The sequence below is a fragment of the Thunnus maccoyii genome, chromosome 19 (assembly GCF_910596095.1).
Source record: "Thunnus maccoyii chromosome 19, fThuMac1.1, whole genome shotgun sequence".
NCBI classification, from domain to species: Eukaryota; Metazoa; Chordata; class Actinopteri; order Scombriformes; family Scombridae; genus Thunnus; species Thunnus maccoyii.
Genome location: NC_056551.1, coordinates 17,931,015 through 17,950,298, shown reverse-complemented (window position 1 = coordinate 17,950,298; position 19,284 = coordinate 17,931,015). Strand labels below are relative to the sequence as shown.

At 39.9% G+C, this 19,284-nt stretch overlaps 1 protein-coding gene across 4 annotated transcripts in view; it reads left to right on the top strand.

The window, feature by feature from the left end:
• The window catches only part of add1 (adducin 1 (alpha)), a 30,004-nt gene extending 12,808 nt beyond the window's left edge, over positions 1–17,196 (top strand). The window contains exons 3-18 of one of the 4 annotated variants that reach the window (XM_042394878.1): positions 350–512; positions 836–987; positions 1,182–1,262; positions 1,485–1,634; positions 1,749–1,892; positions 1,993–2,091; positions 2,458–2,631; positions 2,976–3,233; positions 6,123–6,218; positions 6,361–6,453; positions 8,089–8,175; positions 9,062–9,218; positions 9,698–9,762; positions 9,802–10,033; positions 10,979–11,062; positions 14,730–17,196. In XM_042394878.1, coding sequence (XP_042250812.1) covers positions 350–512; positions 836–987; positions 1,182–1,262; positions 1,485–1,634; positions 1,749–1,892; positions 1,993–2,091; positions 2,458–2,631; positions 2,976–3,233; positions 6,123–6,218; positions 6,361–6,453; positions 8,089–8,175; positions 9,062–9,218; positions 9,698–9,762; positions 9,802–10,033; positions 10,979–11,062; positions 14,730–15,022 — 2,328 coding nt within the window. In that variant the 3' untranslated portion in view covers positions 15,023–17,196. Of the gene's footprint in view, positions 1–349; positions 513–835; positions 988–1,181; positions 1,263–1,484; positions 1,635–1,748; positions 1,893–1,992; positions 2,092–2,457; positions 2,632–2,975; positions 3,234–6,122; positions 6,219–6,360; positions 6,454–8,088; positions 8,176–9,061; positions 9,219–9,697; positions 9,763–9,801; positions 10,034–10,972; positions 11,063–12,027; positions 12,066–14,729 lie in introns of all 4 variants that reach the window. The other 3 variants (XM_042394876.1, XM_042394877.1, XM_042394875.1) reach the window with 3 other exon arrangements.
• The last annotated feature ends 2,088 nt before the right edge of the window (positions 17,197–19,284 follow it).

Here is a 19,284-nt window from a genome sequence, read left to right as displayed (position 1 = left end):
TTGTCGTAATACAGTTCAGACTTTACAAGTGAATCTCCACTTAACAACAGTAGAAGCAGACACGTGATGGATTATCTGTCTCAAGAAAGGTTCAAGATTCTGCAAATTCATTTTAATATCATGGAGAGAACACAACAAGAAGAAACATTTAAAATATCTGACTGAAAGGAAGACAAAATGTTGCTTTAATTCCAAAATTGCTCATCTTAATCTCAAGCCAGCCTATTGTTTGTGTTAGTGTCCCTACCTGTTTTCTTTTTATGTCACCATGCCTCTATGTGTTTCGTCTTTTTGATCTTATGATCTTTTCGTCTCCTTCTGTCTGTGTGTCTACGTCGATGTCCGGCAGGCGTTCTGCGATGAGCTGGAGACGATGATCCAGGATCAGCTGAAGAAGGGGAAGACGCCTACGAGCCTGTTGGCTCTGCAGCAGATCGCTGATTTCATGACCACCAGCATGCCTTCCATGTATCCCGCTGCACCACAAGGAGGCATGGCAGCGCTCAACATGAGTAAGCAGAGAAGTGAATGAGTGTGTGTGACTTTTTGACCTCCATAGCCCGGCTATGTCTCTGCTCACAATGACTAACACACTGCATGCCAGAATTCATTTCTGGACAAAGAGTCCAGTTTGATTTCAGTAAGAAGAATCCATCTGATTTTTTTTTTCTCTCCTTCCCTGCGGGCAAGGAAATCACAAATGGGTCTTTTCTTCTGTACAGAGCGATGTATTTTATCCATTTTCGCCTGTTCTAATGTCCTTTGCTCCTCACCATTAACCCCGTCAACTCTTCACTGTACGTCAACTCTATCTGACCCCATCTTCACCTTTCAGGTTTGGGTATGGTGACTCCAGTGAATGACTTGCGTGGCTCAGACTCTATCTCATACGACAAGGGCGAGAAGCTGCTTCGCTGCAAGCTGGCAGCTTTCTATCGCCTCACCGACTTGTTCGGCTGGTCCCAGCTCATCTACAACCATCTCACAGTAAGATAAATTTTAATCTTTATAATACAACAGATCCAGTGACTTAAGTTAAATTAAACTAACAAAGTTGTCGTCCATTTATCTTTATCAGCTTTGTTCTGGCTAATGTTCTTTATTGATTGATTAGTTCAGCTAAATGTGAACCATTTTCTATGAACAGTATCATCTAATGTGACTGTCATCTGGTCCTCTAGGTCAGGGTGAACTCAGACCAGGAGCGTTTCCTGATTGTCCCTTTTGGTCTCCTGTACAGTGAAGTCACTGCGTCCAGTCTGGTGAGAATCAGTGTTGATCTCTGTTGATGCTGCATGTCTTTACTTTTGTTTTTTTCCTAATTTTCTATCAGTAAATGATGAGATTCTTTAGATCCATTAGTTAATTTCTTATGTAATAAAACACAGAGGTATTTGACAAAAATGAACCGCTTGAAGTCTGATTGAGATGCATAGCTGATACCATGAAAATTAAATCTGTTGTCGTCCGCCCCGCCTTTGCAGGTGAAGATAAACCTTCAAGGTGAAGTAGTGGACCGAGGAAGCACCAACCTCGGGGTCAACCAGGCCGGCTTCACTCTACACTCCGCCATCTACGCCGCACGGCCTGACGTCAAGTGTATTGTGCATGTACACACATCTGCGGGTGCTGCGGTAAGTGACAGTGCACACGTAGTAATTATACCCAATACACAAACAGAAATGGACACATCATAGTAAGTTATATGTTATGTCACCTTGTTTTTTTTTTGGTTTTTTTGGACGCAGGTGTCGGCCATGAAATGCGGCCTGCTGCCCATCTCACCTGAGGCGCTGTCTCTGGGTGAGGTGGCCTACCATGACTACCACGGCATACTGGTGGATGATGAAGAAACCGCTGTCATACAGAGGAACCTGGGGCCTAACAGCAAGGTAACGGCACCGTGTGTGTGTGTGTGTGTGTAAATGAAAACATGAAGAATTGGAGCAACAACAGACTTTTTTTCTGTTTTTATTTTTCCCTATCCTCCAGGTGCTCATCCTAAGGAACCATGGCTTGGTGTCTGTAGGTGAAACAGTGGAGGAAGCTTTCTATTACATCCACAACCTGGTCACTGCCTGTGAGATCCAGGTAGGACACACATTAAGCTCTGTAAAGGACATTCACTTTGTAATATGAGTTGGCGATAGCGACTAGCACCAGGGCATTTATTTATGTAAAATAACTTCTATATCTTTGAGTATGAGTTTGTCATTTGTTTTTGTGATATTTGGTATCATATGTTTGTCTGTATTTTTCATAACAATTGTCTTTGTCCCTTGTCTATCCACTTCTCTATATATATGTTCATATTTCTTCATGTACATGTTTATTTTATTGGATGTTTGTGTGTCTTTGTATGTCCTCATGTCCACTTTTTTTTTTTTTTTTTTTCCTTCTGTACTCTGGATCTGTCTGTGTTTTTGTCTGTCTGTATTCCCCCAACATTTCTGCCAGGTGCGAACACTGGCCAGCGCTGGAGGGCCAGATAATCTGGTGATGCTGGACCCGGCGAAATACAAGTCTCGCCCACGGGTCCCTGAGCCAGCCGGCGACGGGTCCTCTACACACCCCAAGTGGCAAGTCGGGGAGCAGGAGTTTGAGGCTCTCATGAGAATGCTCGACAACTTGGTAACTACAAAGAAAAGGGAGAAACTTTAAACTTTTTGCAGCAGAGTGGAGAGGTGGGAGGTTCTGAGAATATATTATTACATGTCTTGTTTGATGACATCCACAATTAATCTGTGAAGTCTTCCAAACTGCTGAATAACTTTTGCGTAAGAGTAACACAAGTAGATAAGATTTCATTGAGCAAATGTGTGTTTTATTGCTTATAAATAACATTTTTAAGAAAAAGAATGTGTTATTTCTTCTTTTAAAAGGTAAATAGTCTCGCTTTAAACTTTGATAGTTACTGTATTAATCATTTTCTAAACCCTGCTGTTGTTCTATCTCTTTGTCCTCATGTCTCCCAGGGCTACAGGACGGGCTATCCTTACCGCTGCCCGGCATTGCGAGACAAAGCTAAAAAGTACAGTGACGTGGAGAACGCTCCCTCCTCCCACGGTGGTTACTCCTACGGGGAGGACAGCGACTCAGGTGCTCGCTCCCCGCTGAAACACAGCTTCCAGCGCGGCCAGCGTGACAAGACCCGCTGGCTCAATGCCGGCGGCCGGCCCGACGAGCCCTACGAGGACGGGCCCGACGGCAGCAGCCCCAAGTCGAAGCCTAAGGTGTGGACGAACATAACACACGATCACGTCAAACCCTTGCTGCAGTCTCTCTCGTCCGGTGTCTGCGTGCCAAGCTGTATAACCAACTGCTTGGTCTGTGCCTACCTTATTGTTCATAGTATAGATTTTACAGCTACCTTGTTGGTGGAAACGGGTAGGTGGTCGGCATCTTGAGGCTCCGGGGACAGTGAGGGGTAAAAGTTTAGCACAAAGCTGTTTTTTCTTTTTACATAAATGATTGCAGGGCTAAAAACAGAATCCTGTTTTTCACTGCTAAGCTTTTTTTTAGGTTCACTCACTGTAATTTAAGATGTCCTATTAACCCACCTATCTGATGCAGTTACCTCTACTCTTTTAATTACTTCTTAAGCTTAGCTGGGTGTTTTTTTTCCTTTTTTCCTTCTGGTCTCTTAACGCTTCATGATGCCAGGCCATCTGCCCACAGCATGCCCCACTGCATGTGTAGTAGTGAAATGCATTGTTGGTGTTGATGTTTTTCCCAGAGGAGCGAGCAGCAGGGGTGTGGCATGAGTCCTCAAGTGGGCAGGTAAACATGGCAAGACACGGTGATGTTGCTGCTAACCATAATACGCACTCTTGGTTTTATTAGTTAGCTTACTTTGTCGCTTAAAGATGAGTCAGTGGGAAAAATAAAGCGAGTGTAGCGAGATTTGAGGCTATATCAACTAAAATCTCATTAGTGTCAGTTTGCTTTGTGGGTTGCTCACAGAGCTTCTTTATTATACATCTTCTAACACATTGCTTGCATAAATAAGGGAGGTGGCATGGCTTTAATTGAGAAAATTTAATTTCCTGAATAATGCCAGATATATGACAGACATTTTAAAAGAAAAACAATAAAGTAAAACAGAAATCTTGAGTATGAAATTTCCTCGGCAAAGAGTTATGCAGCCTGCTTTTCTGATTTTTTTTATTTTCCTCAAATACCTGCAACTGCTCCCAGTTGTACGTTTCCCCTTTTTTGTTTTTGTTCTCTCTAGTTTTCTTCTGGTTTTGAACACCTCAAGGTGATCGCCTGCATGAGTGGATTTGTTAAAAGCAAAAAAAAAAAAAAAAAAAAGCAAAACTGAACAAATTTGACCTGACTTTTAAATCAATTATCTCCTGTTGGGAAAGTAGGAAATGTTGTGTTGTGAGACTCTTTCTCAGTGAGTATATCGTGTTTACATGTTCATCTCATACTCAACCAACCCGACCCAGCTACCTCCATCAAGAAACCCTTCTTCATCTAGCCCCCTAGTTTGGCAGCTAACCAGCCAAGCTCAGAGCAAATACAGGAATGAAGTCATGAGCTTCCGCTTTCCACAGCGAATTACATGCTTAGTTTCAAAAATGATTAAAAAAAAAAAAAAAAAAAACATTTTGCATGAAAGCTGAAGATTTGATTTCTATTACTCACCCGCTGCTCATTCAGTTTGGTGCAAGAAATGGGTTCCTGCAATCATGCTGAGCATTACCAGGTTTACAAAAACAACGTGTTTGTGGAAAAAAAAAAAAAAGAGATGGGTTTGTCACATTAAGAGGAACATTTTTTATTTAACTAAACAATGAAAGGTTTCATCCTCTGCTGGAAAGATACACTCTTGTCTCAGTGTGTAGCGTTGTGACAATGGCTTTGTTTTTGTCCCAACGTGGGCGAATGTCCTCGGGTGTGTTTCTCTCTTATCTCTGTCGTCCTTGTTGTTGTGTATCAGCCTGGGAAATGACTTTGGTGATGCCAGCTCACCCCTCACTGCCACTCTCGCTTCGTAAGCCAGCCTCATTGTCCTCACACTCCCTCACTTCTCGCCACCCACCACCCTTCACTTCTCCCTCCCTTACCCCTTCACGTTTTCTGTTGTTTTTTTATTCTCATTCTGTGATGTTTTCAGTTGATTTTGTTGTTTTTTGATTTTTTTTTTTAATTCTAATGGTATATCAATGATGATGACAAATGGGTTTTCAGTACACTGTCTTATTAGCAGTTTCTGACTAATCATCGCCCGAAGGAGCATATAACTATCTCTTAAAACCAGTCGTACAAGCAGCCTATTAAATCATAAACCACAATTCCCTCTCATTTCCAGTATGTTCATAAACATTATGTTTCTCTTGCTGAAACCTTCATAGTGTCAGATGTGGTTTCTTGTTAGTATTAAAGTGCTTAATTGCCTCCAGCAGCCTAATTCTGGTTCGTCTAGTTTCTAGAGTTCAGCATTGAGTCTTATGGATGAATGTAAAAAAACAAAAACAAAAAAATGATAGTGGAAGACGGCCATTAGCTATTTAGTGTAAAATGAGTAATGTAATCTATAGAATAGTTTTCTTGCATTTTTTGACAAATTCCTCATTAATTCATTTAATGTCATTTCAGCTCTTTTATGACACATGTGACATTTTATGTCACATTAAAAAAAAAACACACAAAAAAGCAAAATCTACCATATATCAAAACCGTCTTAATGCTTTTCGATTAGAGAATTGAGTCCCTGCTCCGGTCAGCGTCTGTGCACTTCACTGCACAGATCAAACATGCTAGATTCAGTTAGATGATAACATTACTGGAGAAATGCATCAGGGAGGAAATGCAGGTTAATGATGTAAAACAGTCACATAGTAAACCAACACTTCTTCAGTCTTTTTATAAAAGTAAAAATGAATCTTGCACATATTTTCTAAATGTGCTTCATCATCATTGGTTCACTTTTTTGCATTAAAACATTTTTACAGTCATTTCACTTTGTCCATTTCAGTTCAGCATGATTCTCGTATTGTGAAGCCTGCATAGTATTTTGTCTGAATCTATTTTTTTTTTGTGCTTGGGTTTTTATGTCATTTTGTATATCTTGGCTTTATTTGTTTTCTTAACACGTTATGTGGTGTTTACAGTGGACAAAAGAAGACGGACTCCGCCAGGCTGCGGCAGCCAATCAGTTCATCCCGTTGAACACCAACCCGAAAGAAGTCCTGGAAATGAGGAATAAGGTATCGGGGCTTATCTTTTATTAGACCACTTAAAGCTCTTAATGTACTTGAAGGCTTCTTAAGCAGGATGTATTGTATGTTTAATATTCTTTTTTTGTATTTAAAATGTTGTTTGTTTGTTTTTTGTTTGTTTTTCTCATAGATCCGGGAGCAGAACCTGCAGGACATAAAGACAGCAGGGCCCCAGTCTCAGGTTCTGTGTGCCGGCACTGTGGTGGAGCGCTCCTTCAACCAGGTCAGTCCGTGAACAACCTGGCACATAAAAACCCCACCGCTACAGCCATCCTGACCTGGAGATGAATGAAAACAGTCACATGTTTGGTCTATTTTTTATTCAGTCTACATACATTTCAAATTTCCAAAAAAAATATTTTAAGAATATATTCTGTCCAGGTCTGGTGTCACCCCTAAACCAAAATGCTGCAATGTGTGAATATTGTGCGCAAAGTTAAATTAAAGATCTTTTTTAATAAAAGAAAATTGGCTGCCATCAAAATTTTACACCCATTGTAATCTGATTTGACATCAGTTTCTGAAGGAGTAACTTCACCACTAATAACAGAGAGCAAAAACCATGTCCTCCATGTTGTGTCCCCAAGCATGGGGTGACTTTATAACTGTGACATTATTCTTTGACCACAGAGATTGTCAATCTGGCAGGTGAGTAGTATGTGGGAGAGGTAACCTCACTCTGCTCTCCAAACCTGCCAGCTCAGGTTGTGTCTGTATTCATACATTGGTTGTTGTTGGTTTTTTGTTTTTTTGTTTTTTTCCCAACCTCCATTTCTTTGAGGTTTTTATTTGTTTTGCGTTGCGGTTAGGACTGTTATCTGTCATTTGCAGGCTGGTCTTTTTGGTTCCATGAAATGTTCCAACAAAATCCCCACTACAATCAACCATAATTATGCCTTTTTTTCCCTGTGCATGTACTGTTAATCCTCTTTTTAAGAGGTAAAAAGGCAAAACATGAGGAAAAATAAGTACAGTTTGCATGGTTTGCCCTTCCTACGCCGGGTAGCTCAGTTTTTCCACATTGGAGACTAAGCTTCCTGAACATTTAACCCAGACACACAGAGGAGCAGGACGATGAGCATATTAAAAGAGAGCTGCTAATTATTTCTCCTAGTGTGTTAATCAAATGGCTTACTTAAAACGTCACCCAGCACATCAGGTAGCAGACCAAAGCAGGCCTTGATGTGTTGTTGTTTTAAGACTCGGTACATTGTACCGTAGTGTTCAGCACCCCCTTGTGTGGATAGTTTGTCCTCACAATGCATGATCCTGTCCTGGCTATTTGTCTCATCACTGCTATGCTTTCCATCACCCCATGTCTCTTTCCACAACACTCTCTCTTTGCATGCTTTTCCAATGTTCCTGTATTCTTGTCAGGGTACGTGTGGATGCAGAGGTGGAAAGCAACTAAACACAAAGACAGCTGGAAATAAGTAACCTTACTTTTACCAAGATTTCAGAGTTTCTGATTAAATAAATGAGAACAATTACTTTTTAAAACAAGGCAGAATTGCAGATTAGCCTGCAGTTGTGTTGTTGTACAACCAGGAAGACTCAGTTTCACTTTGACCATATACATCTTTTACTCAAAGTAGTGTTAAAAAAAGTCATTTTTAATCTTTTACTTGATCAGTTTCCAACACAAGAAGCTTCACCTCTACTTGAGTAATAAAACGGAAGCAATAGTATTTCTAATCTAGCGGGAATATCGTAGTACTTTCCACCTCTGCGTGTGTGGAAGATGGTATGTTTGCGAATGTCTGCACACATTCACGCCTGCCTGACAGACTGCAAATTTGAATGTGCTGGTGTTCAAGAGCTGGGTTGTGCCCCCACCTCACTGGGTTTACTATTGCAGGACGCCCCTCTGTCTGACTGTACAGACACTATTGATGGCCTCGATGTGTCCGAGGGGTCCTATAGTCCTGCTAAATCAATTAGAAAGGTACTTACTTGCTGCTGTCACAAATATTACTCACCTGTACTTCACATCATCCTCCCAACTGTTCCCCCGAGCCCACAGATAAGCACTTTACACCTGTACATATCCGTATATATAAAGCAAATAGTGGTGCTAGAATGAGGCCATTCTCCCTTTATGTTTGTATGGTCATGTGACCTAACCATTTCTACAGCCTGAGAACTTTGGATGCAGTTAAATTAATGTATCTTTCTGCCAGCTAGGATCATTTGGGTCAAAGATAGACATGTATTTTGCTGTTACGAGTCCGTCTGCAGGAGAGATTTTCAAGTTGAGGTGGGAAGTAAAGAGCGCAGGTATTCTATTCAGTGATGGTGGTGTTGACTGCATGTATTTTAAAGAATATAAAGTCCACGAAAGATTAAGTAAAGTTAAAACTGAGTCAATGTTTTTGTTTTATAGAATACAACTACTGCTGTTTGTTAGTTTACTGCAGTCATTTTTTTTTTTTTGGCTTCACCTCGGCCATTCTCTCTGTACCCGGTGATGTAATGTTGGACTCTTTCTCAAATCTGTCAGTGTTGGATTTAATAAAAAATGTTTTTGAATGGAATAATTCACCATAAATAAGAAGTAGGCTATTATTTGGCATCATCACAGGTGCTTCCTGCGTTATGAAATGGCCTGTTAGCTCTAACATGTGCTCTGATGTTTTACATTCACCTAATACGGCTGATATTTCTGCTCATGCTGCGTAAAAGTTATTGAAATTAACCGCCTCTTATCTGATAATCCCTTTCAAAAAAATCTAACTTTAATTTTCAACAAATTTTCTGCCAGCAATGTGTAACCACCTGCAGTGACTAACATATATTTGATCACCTCTTTCTTTCTCGTCTGTCTCCTGAAGGGGGAGCTAGTGACCGCATCCAAGGCCATCATCGAAAAGGAGTACCAGCCCAAGGTCATCGTCAGCAAGCAGGGTCCAAACCCCTTCACCAAACTCACCGACCAAGAGCTGGACGAATACCGCAAGGAGGTGGAGCAGAAACAGAAAGGGCCCGAAGGTAAAAGTGACGAACGAAGCTTGAGAAGATAAAATGAATCTGGAGTTATGTAAATTGTGCTGGGGATGGAACAATAGTCACAATTAAGACAAAGAACAGCTGTGTGGCTCACTTTTATCACTTTTACCAAGTTTCAGGTGTAAAAATCTGCAGTTTTTTTCCCATGGTCATGAGTTCGGGTTATGATTTGACTGTTTTGTATAATGACTAACGCAGGTAGCACTTCCATCAGTGCAGGTTTGAGTTCTCAGGGTAACATTGTGTTGCAGGGACAAGAGGGAATTGTGTTCTTGTGTGTGTCCTTAATGTCCCTCAAGAAATGTGTATGGGAAACTTATTTTAAACATAGTTATAATAAAATTGGAAGTATTTTTAAAACATACTTGTGATAAAGGGGGGGGGGGGGGGGTGAATGATCTTCAGTTTGGCCGGACTGTGATGTTATCTCTCCACACACACCCAAACACACGGATTCACAGTGCAGGGACAAGACGATTGTAGGGAGGGATCGGCCTCCAGTGAGTCCTGTCCAGAGCCTGAAATGGTACCAGGGGGTCGAGCCTCTATCTCCACACCTCTACAGTCTGCGAATGACTCGCCCACCTTAGAGAAAGCTCCGCTCGCAGCTCCCACCCCGGCTACACCGGCCTCTGAGCAGGGCTCCGCAGGGACGGTTACAGACGAAGTTTTTTCGACCGCGGACGAGTGTTTTTCGGCACCAGATTCCCCCCACAAGGAGTTCCACTGCGCCGTGCTGCTAGCCCTCAGCAAGGAGCCGACGGTAGTAGAAGCAGCTGAGGGAGATCAGGCTCCAGGTACACCAGAAGAAGCGGAGTCCAGCCTAAACTCTGGCCTTCCGCTTCCCTCCTCCCCCTGCTCAGCCCTGGCCCGTCTCACTACATACCACTGCACTGAGACTTTTGGGAATCCCCGCCTGCTGTGTTCTCTCCTCTTTCTGGGGGTTTTGAGTCTGCTGCCGTTGTTTTACTTTGTCCAAGCACCCTCCCTACCCACAGTTCAATCTCTGAAGCCTTTGCTTGATTTTTTTTTTTTCCCCTCCCCATCCCATCTCTCTGATGTCTTGTCTAAAGGCATCAGAGCTCTGGCAGATCAAATACCTTTCTGCCGTTTGATTGGACGAGGAGCTGAGAAGAGAGGTTGTTAAGAGTTAAAAGCAAGCTCATCTTGAGGTTTAAACCCATCGCGCTCACTCCTCAAGTCTAAAAGCGATTTTGCGATTTTTTTTTTTTTTATTTTTTTTTTCCCCTTTTGCAGAAACTATGTTTGAGCTCAGTCATCCAATCAGAGCAACCCATGTGTGGACTTGAATAATGGTGTCCTCCTTCTCTTCCTGCTAACCTGTCCTGGATATATCTCTGTTGGTGTCCACTCTCCCTCCTGTGCCTCTGATTAAAACTAATGGTAGTTTTGGTTTGTTTGGCTCTTTGGGACATTTTAATAAAGTTGACTCTACTGGGATTTATCTGAAAGGGTTTGCAGTGTTCGCCTCATTAACGCTTCCTCCCTGGTTTGGTTCTTTGTGTTCCTCCCTTTTCTTTGTGTTGCAATGTTGCACAAGATTCTCTGAGACAAAGCTTTAGTCAGAATTTATACGTTTTTAAAGGTATTTTGAATAATGTAGATCGATTTAACATTTATTAAGTGGTTCCTTGATTTTTTTTTTTTATATTGTTTATTTATTTGGGGTAAATAGTTTTTTTTCACTGTTTTTATTTCTGCGGATTTTCTTTCAGAACCAGAACAACTAGAAGAGCCTGAGGAGGAGGCCATGGGCCAGAAACCCACCACCACGCCTCCCAGCACCCCAATCAGAGCAGAGGAAGGTAGGTTGGCTTGACGTATTACCTGGCCTGGCCTTGTCCTGCCTGGTTCAGCATGGGTTTTTTCCCAGTCCTCTGTGGCTGGGTGTTTTGGTTTTTCTAGGCTCTAAAGAGGGAATGCGGAGGCTCCTGCCTGTCCATCTGCCTGTCTGTCTTGGGGTCTGTTCATGTCGTGGTCTTTTAATAATACTACTACAGGTGCTGCTGTGCTGTGTTTTCTGTAATAACAGGCCAAGAGGTTTTGATTATTTAATTAGGTTTATGCCATGAGAGATGGAAAATTACAGGGCCAGATAATCTGCTGCAGTCTCAAGGTTTAATACCAGAGACAAAACAGTGAGATATACTGAATAGATTATTATTATATTTGAAAAATAAGTATTTTAGCATGAATTGATGGACCCCAGTGCAGACTATTTTTGTTTTTTCTTTTTTATTTTCTCCCTCTTGGTCTTTATTACTATTGGATTACACCTACAGTATGTCAGCAGTATCATCCACAATGATACCAGCTCTGGCTCTTTAAAAAAAAAAGAATCAGGAAGTTATAATCTGATACATTTTAATTAAATGATAATTGGCATTATTCCAGTCATACACAACAAGTTTTCCTCATTGTGTGAGTTAATTAAAGTCAACATGAGGGAGGAAGGGGATGAGTAGCTTTTAATGCCGGTGTAATCTAATACCTGAAATGTTGTTATATAACAAATGTCTCTCTGGACAAGATCTCCTTTTCCCCTTCGCTTCCATTCTCCATCTTTTTTGGGGTCTACTAAGAATGGTTCCCAACCATTCTTTTTATTTATTTTTTTTTTTCTTCTGGTGTTTGATTTTTTTTTTTTTTTCTCTATTTTCACATTTTTTAATTCCTTTTATAATTTAACACGGTGCCTGTGGTTTGATCTGCATAGACATTTGTTTCTACTTGTGCTTTTTTTCTTCTTTGTGGCTGCGATTACAATCAGGAGAAGGAAATACAAAAGAGTACCTGTTGCCATAGTAAGTACGTACTGTTCCACCTGACCTCACCACCCTCTTAATTACTATACCCGTCACCTCCATGCTTGTGTTTCCCCCTTTTTTTTTTTCTCTGCATGGCTTCAGTTTTAGAGCTGTTTTGTGGTTTGAACTAACCTGTTTGCCCGGGTTTTGTGACTGTTCAGTCGGTCTTAACTCGGTTCTCTGAATCTCTTTCTCTGTGTTGTGTTGTTGGGGGTTATTTCAGAGCTCCTCCCTCTCTCCAAAAAATAAAACGATCCTGGCCTGAACACTGACGGCATCTTGATATCTTCCTTACAAACTTATCGCAGTAATATCATGCATTTAAATCACAGTAAGCCCAGTGGAGGATGTTCCTGAAGTAAACCTCACAACCTACCAAACCTTTTTACATTAGATAACTTTTCTTCTCTTCCTGCTAATGATTCACTATCAAGTTAACCAACCTCTCTTGCACATATATGCACATTCTATCAATGTTATATGACACTGTATATTTTCTGTCTCATGGGAAAAATCAGGTAATGTTTCGAAAAACGTGTTGAATGTTGTTTTGTCTTGCAGACGAGTCCTTTACCAGGTACATCAGTGCTTTATTTAAGTGTGGCTTCGGAAGCAAACTTCCTGCTGTTGGCTTTTGCTGAGACTCGCTGTCGGTTTAGCTTGAAAGACGGTTGAAGCACAAAGCTTGGCTGTGTGGTGTTTAGTCTCCATTTTTATCTGTCGGTGTGTTCGGCCTCATCTCTGTCCTGACAGACATGAGAGATCTGAAATGAAGACTGGTGTGTAGTGTTTTCTCAGGTCTTGACAAAAGGTCTCTGTTGCATGTGAGCAACTTTTTTAAAAACTGAACAAAGCTGTACTGCGGTTGTGTTTGCATCTGGCTGCACAGTGTGAGCTTGACGCAGCGGTTTGGATGCTGTTTGGGCCACTGATCCCTGAAGTTTACTGAAGCCGATGCAGCGTCAGCACTTAGTGCTTCTTAACTGTTTTCGCTGGGAGTATTTTTACAGGAAGAGACAGTCACCTAAATAACATTTAAAAGATAGTTTCTAGAAAAGCCAAACAAAATCAACACTGATATTTCTGCATAAAATAAAAACAGCAAAACTTATAAGAAATTTCTGAATATATTTGACTATTTTACTAATGAAAAAAGCTGTTTCTGTTTAGTTAGCCTGGCCCCTCTTAGCTACTGTTGCCTGTCAAGCTTTACAAAGTGTCTTCTGACTTTTTACTCTCATAAGTTGACTATAATGAAAATTGAATACCTACAAAGGGGTTTCGACGGCTGCATACATGCAAAAAAGACTAAGCATATGGCTTGACTTGTTTGCCCTAGTATTATAGTATAATATGATGAGGAAAATTCAATATCAGACCAGTATTTTGTTCCAACAGAACCCTGTTTAGATGCTTTTTATAGGAAAACATACTTGGGCAAACACAAAGGTTAGATTTATGCTTTATTGCTTGTGTATTCAAACAAATATGTTCCACTTTTATGATAATGATCTATCACTCTCCTGCTATAGGTAGATTATCTGAAAAAGATTATTCATTCATTTGAAAAAAAAATTTAAAAAGAAACTAAATCCTTGATATATCATTCCAAGAACAACCTCTACATAAAGACAGAGAGAGAAATGATCAGACAGTATACTTCTTTATTGTAATTTGGAAACTTAGAAAAGAAATGCAAACACTCTTCTAGCTCTCAGTATGAAGATCATCTAGTGTCTATACTCCCAGCAACTGGTTTCATGCTCACTGGTTCAGACTTTCTGACTCCTGTTAATAATTTTAACTTTTAGAGCTTCTCAGGTTTTGAATTAATTCACCTTCATCCCCCTGACTCGTTACCTGACCCGTTAATCCTTCTTGTGTGGTTTTCTTATTAAAACCTCTGAAAGTACAGTATTGCTGTATTTTTTGTTGTTGTAGACTTTTCTTGTTTTTTCTTGTTGTTTGTTTGTACACAGGGTGCAAATGAGCAAGGGAACTGCACTCATTAAGATTTCCCTGTTTCATTGAAGGTAACACAAAGATAAAGAGTACCAGCTCGCACCAGTCAAAATAAGGAGAATAAAAGGAGTCAGAAAGAAAAAAAAAATCCTGATTAATTATTGGGATTTTATTTTTTTGTTGCTTATTGTCATTCTCAGAGATAAAAAAGAAAACTTTGAGGTTACTATATGTAATGTAAGAGAAACGGAGCATCTTTGTTTGGTTTTTGATCTGAGTGACGGTGTGAGTTTTGGTGTGATGTGTATTATTTTAGTAGAGTGTGTGTGTGTGTCTGAAGGGCCCTTTTGGCTTTTAGTGGGAAGTTTGCTTGTTGAAATGTTAGAGTTTTGTCCTTAAAGGCTTTCATAAACAGGGGAGCACATATTCTCTGTATAGTTCAAAGTCAATAATGTCTTAAACTGATTTAAATACATTAGTCTGATAGATGCTGTTCACTAAAGATGGCAGCTTGTGTGAACTCTTGCTGTGACAGTTTGATGCTTTTTAAGTAGAAAGTCACACGGATTTTCCAGCTTATCCAGTGGTTGATTCGTAGCGGCTTCCGTGGTGTGAAAGCTCAGCAGCGCAGATGCATCAGTTTACTCTTTGAGATCAATAACTCTCCATTTCCTCCCCCTCCCCCCACCCGCCCCCCCACCAGAATCCTTGCCAGAGCAAACCTATAAGGACGACAGCGACGCAGCCACCCTGAGACAGACCCTTCCAGATTTAACACCCGACGACCCCTCCGACGCTCCAGCACTTCCTGCCGAAGACTCCGCCCCCGCCCCCGCCCCTGCCCCTGCCACCGCAGACGCAGCCGAGGGGGAGGAAGCTGCTGACGCTGGCGACCAGGAGGGTGACGAGTCTCCCAGCAAATCACCCTCCAAAAAGAAAAAGAAGTTCCGCACTCCTTCCTTCCTAAAGAAAAACAAAAAAAAGACAGAGTCCTAGATTTGGAGAATGTTGGATCAGTCTCCGAAGGCTGACCTCTGTCTCCGTTTCATTTTTTTTTTTGCTTTTTTTTTTTCGTCTGCTATCATTGCACCCTTCGAGCAAGCCACAGTTACACACAGTTATGCTTTTTGTTGTTTTTGATATCATTTGTCGCTGGCTTATTAACCTATTTTTCCTCGTTAGTGTGTGCCAATTTTATATACAGTGTAAAAATGATTGATTGCATAAAGATTTTTTCATTATTAGAGGCTTTTTTTTTTAGTTGTGAGTGAGTGATGCATCCTGTCTTGTCCGCTCCATCTGGCCTTTTTATGCATGTCTATTACTACAGGCCCACACGCTTGATGTGAGGTCTTTAGGGTTTTATCGCCCTCATGTTTTTTTTTAATTTTAAAAAGAAGAGTATTACTAAACTGTTGTAACCACTAGAATGTATTGGGATTGTATCAAAAAAAAAATATGTCAAAGTGTCTTTTACAAAACAGTGAATGCAGAAAGAAAAGCTTGTACCCTCTCATTTAACTGGTGGTTAATTCTGACGGAGACGACTACAAATTGCATAGTGCTAATTTTACCTCTGAAGATGTGCATCCATGTAATTACATGTTAGCAGGCCAGGAGAAGGATATTTTCACTCAATTATTTACCCGTGGGAAATGCAGTCATGTAAAGCTCATATTAATGTATCCGTCATCCAATATGTCGATTAAATCCGCCTCATACAAGCTAAATCACATCTGGATGTTTGTTGACTTTTTTTTTTTTTTTTAAACCTCAAAATCTTCTACCCACAAGCATTTGGCACGGCCTTTCAGGTATGTTGAATAGTGCTTTAGCTCTTTTGATGATCTTATGATGTTTGGTTGGATAATTCACAAAGCAGATTCATGAAAAATATCTTATCTGCGTTGCTGCAAACCTGCAGATGGTATTGTCTGAGCCTCTGATGTTGGGTACGGTTCACATCAAAGAGTGAGTCATCCCCGGGAAGCGTCATCAAGCGTTGTGCTTGTCGATTATTCCGAGGGTTGATAATGTATTTGCTACTGGCTGTAAGTCTTTAGTATGAAGGAATGTATAAAAACAAATTTTTTTTTTTGAGCTCAGCTTTGTTTTGCATTTGCCCCTTGATTTCTCTCTGCATTTGTGAAAGACAGAATATTGTGTGAGATTACATATTTCATTTTGTTCAAGATTATGTTTTTTTTTCTTTTACCTCCTGCGCTTTTTCTCACAAAGCAGATTGAGCCATGATTACTTGCTGTGAGAGAGCACTGTGAACCTCCTCTTATGTTTTTTTTTTTTAAAACCACTGTTTGGGAACTCATACCACACACATTACTTTTAGATAATCACAGTGCATCATAGAAGTAGATCCAGTTGTTGCAGAACATGTAAATGACATCGTCACTGTTACAGAGCTGCATGATCAATAAGTCATATTTCCACACTCTCAACATGGATTTTCCTGTGTAAAAACTCCACTTTTTATCACTGAATACCTGTTTGTTTCCAGTTGCAGTAAAGACACAATGTACACTGGAGAAGCAATGATTATTTTTTTTGTTGTTATTAATGTTTATGTCACTGATGTGTGATTGCAGATGAGCTGTGCTTCAGGTTGCAGGGCATTGATACTAAGGCCAATTCCGTGCATTGCTTCCTAGTTTGTGTTTATTCATCCTGTTTTTCTAGTAAAGGTTGGTGACCAGTCCATGTAATTCAAGGTGAACTAAAAGGCAAAACTAACAGGAAACCACCAAATCCAAGATGCTTCGTAAACCTCGGCCTTTGTTCACCACAGGTGGTGTATGTACGGCGTTACATACAAGCTGAGAATGTCTGACTCCTGGAGGACTGCATGTGTTAGAGTGCTTAGAGCTTGTACTGTCCTTTTTAAATGACTGTAACTACCCCTTTTTTTATTTGAAGTATATTTTATTTTAGCTCTAGTGTGCCGATAACGATACTAAAGTCCATTTTAGTTTTCATCCGAGTCAACCATAGATTTTTTTTTTTATCTCACAGCTATGCTGATTTGTATTCTGTCTGAACCACTTCCAATTAAATGTCTCATCATTGTACCATCTACAGACTTAATACTTCCACCTGTCTCATGGTTCTGCCTCTTTTACAACCATGAATAAAAAAAACACTACCTTTAAAATCTGTTTTTTTGTGATTGTTGTCATTTATGTTGACTGCAAGTAATGAAGGAATATACTGTAATCCAGGGTGCACAAAAGCTTTTTTATTTGCCATAGCAGTTAAATTATTCTAAGTCAATGGACTATTAACACACATATTTCAGCCATCTCCTTTGTCAGGGAACAATAACATATGAGACGATATTAAAAGGTTCAGTATTTCTTCAGGTTTAGTGGCTTGAATCATCCTGAATAACTGCTCACTGGAGGATGAAGATGTATCAAAAATGTCAGCAACAAAATAAGTGTTATGGGCAGTGAATCATTAGTTGGTTAAGGAGAATGTGTATTAACTTTTAATATTTTACACACAATGTATAAATGCACACCAGAAGTACTTGTGCAATAATTCTGCAGCAACCAATACTAGAGTGCAGATGAAAATAAACAATAAAACCAACAAAAGGGGAAGAAATAGATCAAACTGGTCAATCCAATGTCTTGGCATCAAATACATTATAACAATCTGATATATTTGCTATATTTACTAACATCTATTTTACCTACACAGACGAGCATGAACACAGTAAAAGATGAAAGAAATCATGTCTTTGGTTGTTGCATTCCTGCAGCTTTGATTTGATTAAGTTATTGTGGGAATAAATGGTGATCTGTGCCAAATTTAAGAGAATAATGTCATTGTTTTGCCTGCTATGATATGACCATGAACTCTGGACCTTCAAGATAACACTGTAGAGGAACATCTATTAGGAAGTGTTTTGTTCATTTCAGATAGTCTGTGTGACGTCTAATAATAATGAAAAGTATAGTTATTCTCTCATGTTACTTATATAAGACATAAAATTAGTTAAAGGGGTTCTCTGTGCATCTTCCAGCAATGTGCAGCTGCATCAGGTGAGAAAAGACTGAAGCACACTGATTGATTTTCAGCCTTTAATAATAACAGGCTGATGTTTGGTTTAGACTCTGATGAAGACGCATAATGGAGTCATTCTCATTCAAAACTGTTAAGTTTGGGTCCCCAACACGTTAATGGGGAAAATGAGGCAATATAGAACTGCCAATACTGTTTTCAATGGCTGAAGACATGAATTCAAGTGTGCTTATTAGCTTGAAGTCAAATAAAATCACAATTTTTATATTTTTAAATGTTTCTCACATTCATGTGAGGTAAAACTGAATAAATATTGCATAAATCTCAGACTTTTTTGTTTTTAGGAGCATAAATGCTTCCCTCTTCGTGGGAAATATGTCAATCAATTTAAAAAAACAACAACATATTTTGGTTAAAATACCATGATTTATGTGTGTCCATAAGTTTCGTATGTGCTGATATTGTTTACCTGAATGTGTGTATATTATCCTTATGTTAAAAAAAAATCAAATGCTGGGAAGTTTTGATTTTCTTTTTTGGGCACATTTTTCCTTCAAAACCCTCTGTGTCATGCATAGCATTTCCACCCTGTCACCCAAAAAACATGAAGAAAACAATTTTTGATTAAATTTTCAAAATGTATTCGTATGAAACATGATTTTTTCGTTTAGCTGCATGCTAAGTGTGGCGTTAGCTTTGACCACCAAAATTAGCAGTCTCCAAATGTTCTTTTTTAAAATCCGTTTGGACCTTTTCATGACAAAAACTCTGTAGAAGTATCATACTGTGTGCTATCCTCTTCAAATGAGGAAGGTATTTACTGGTATTTAGTTGACAGCTCCATACTGTCCTTGACCTTTACACACAAACACACGGGCTGTTATTTGGACTGAAAAGACATTTTTATCTTAGGCGGACAAAATGTTTCAGTTTTTCCTGCCTTCAAAGACTTTCTGCTCTGTATCTTTATCACCCTGAATGTTTTTGACACTTTCACAGGAAACTTTGGGAGGTTTCCTTTCTGGAATGACCTCATTTATGCAGCTGGCTGCTGCGGTTCAGCCAGTAATAATTTTGGAATGAATCTTTGTTTTTTTGCTCCAAAATAGGGGTGGAGTGGAAAAGGTTAAAGGCTATAAATCAATCAGTGTCCTCCAGTCTTTGCTCATCTGAGATAAATTTAGTCCTCATGTATTTGTCCTGGCAATTGTAGGCTA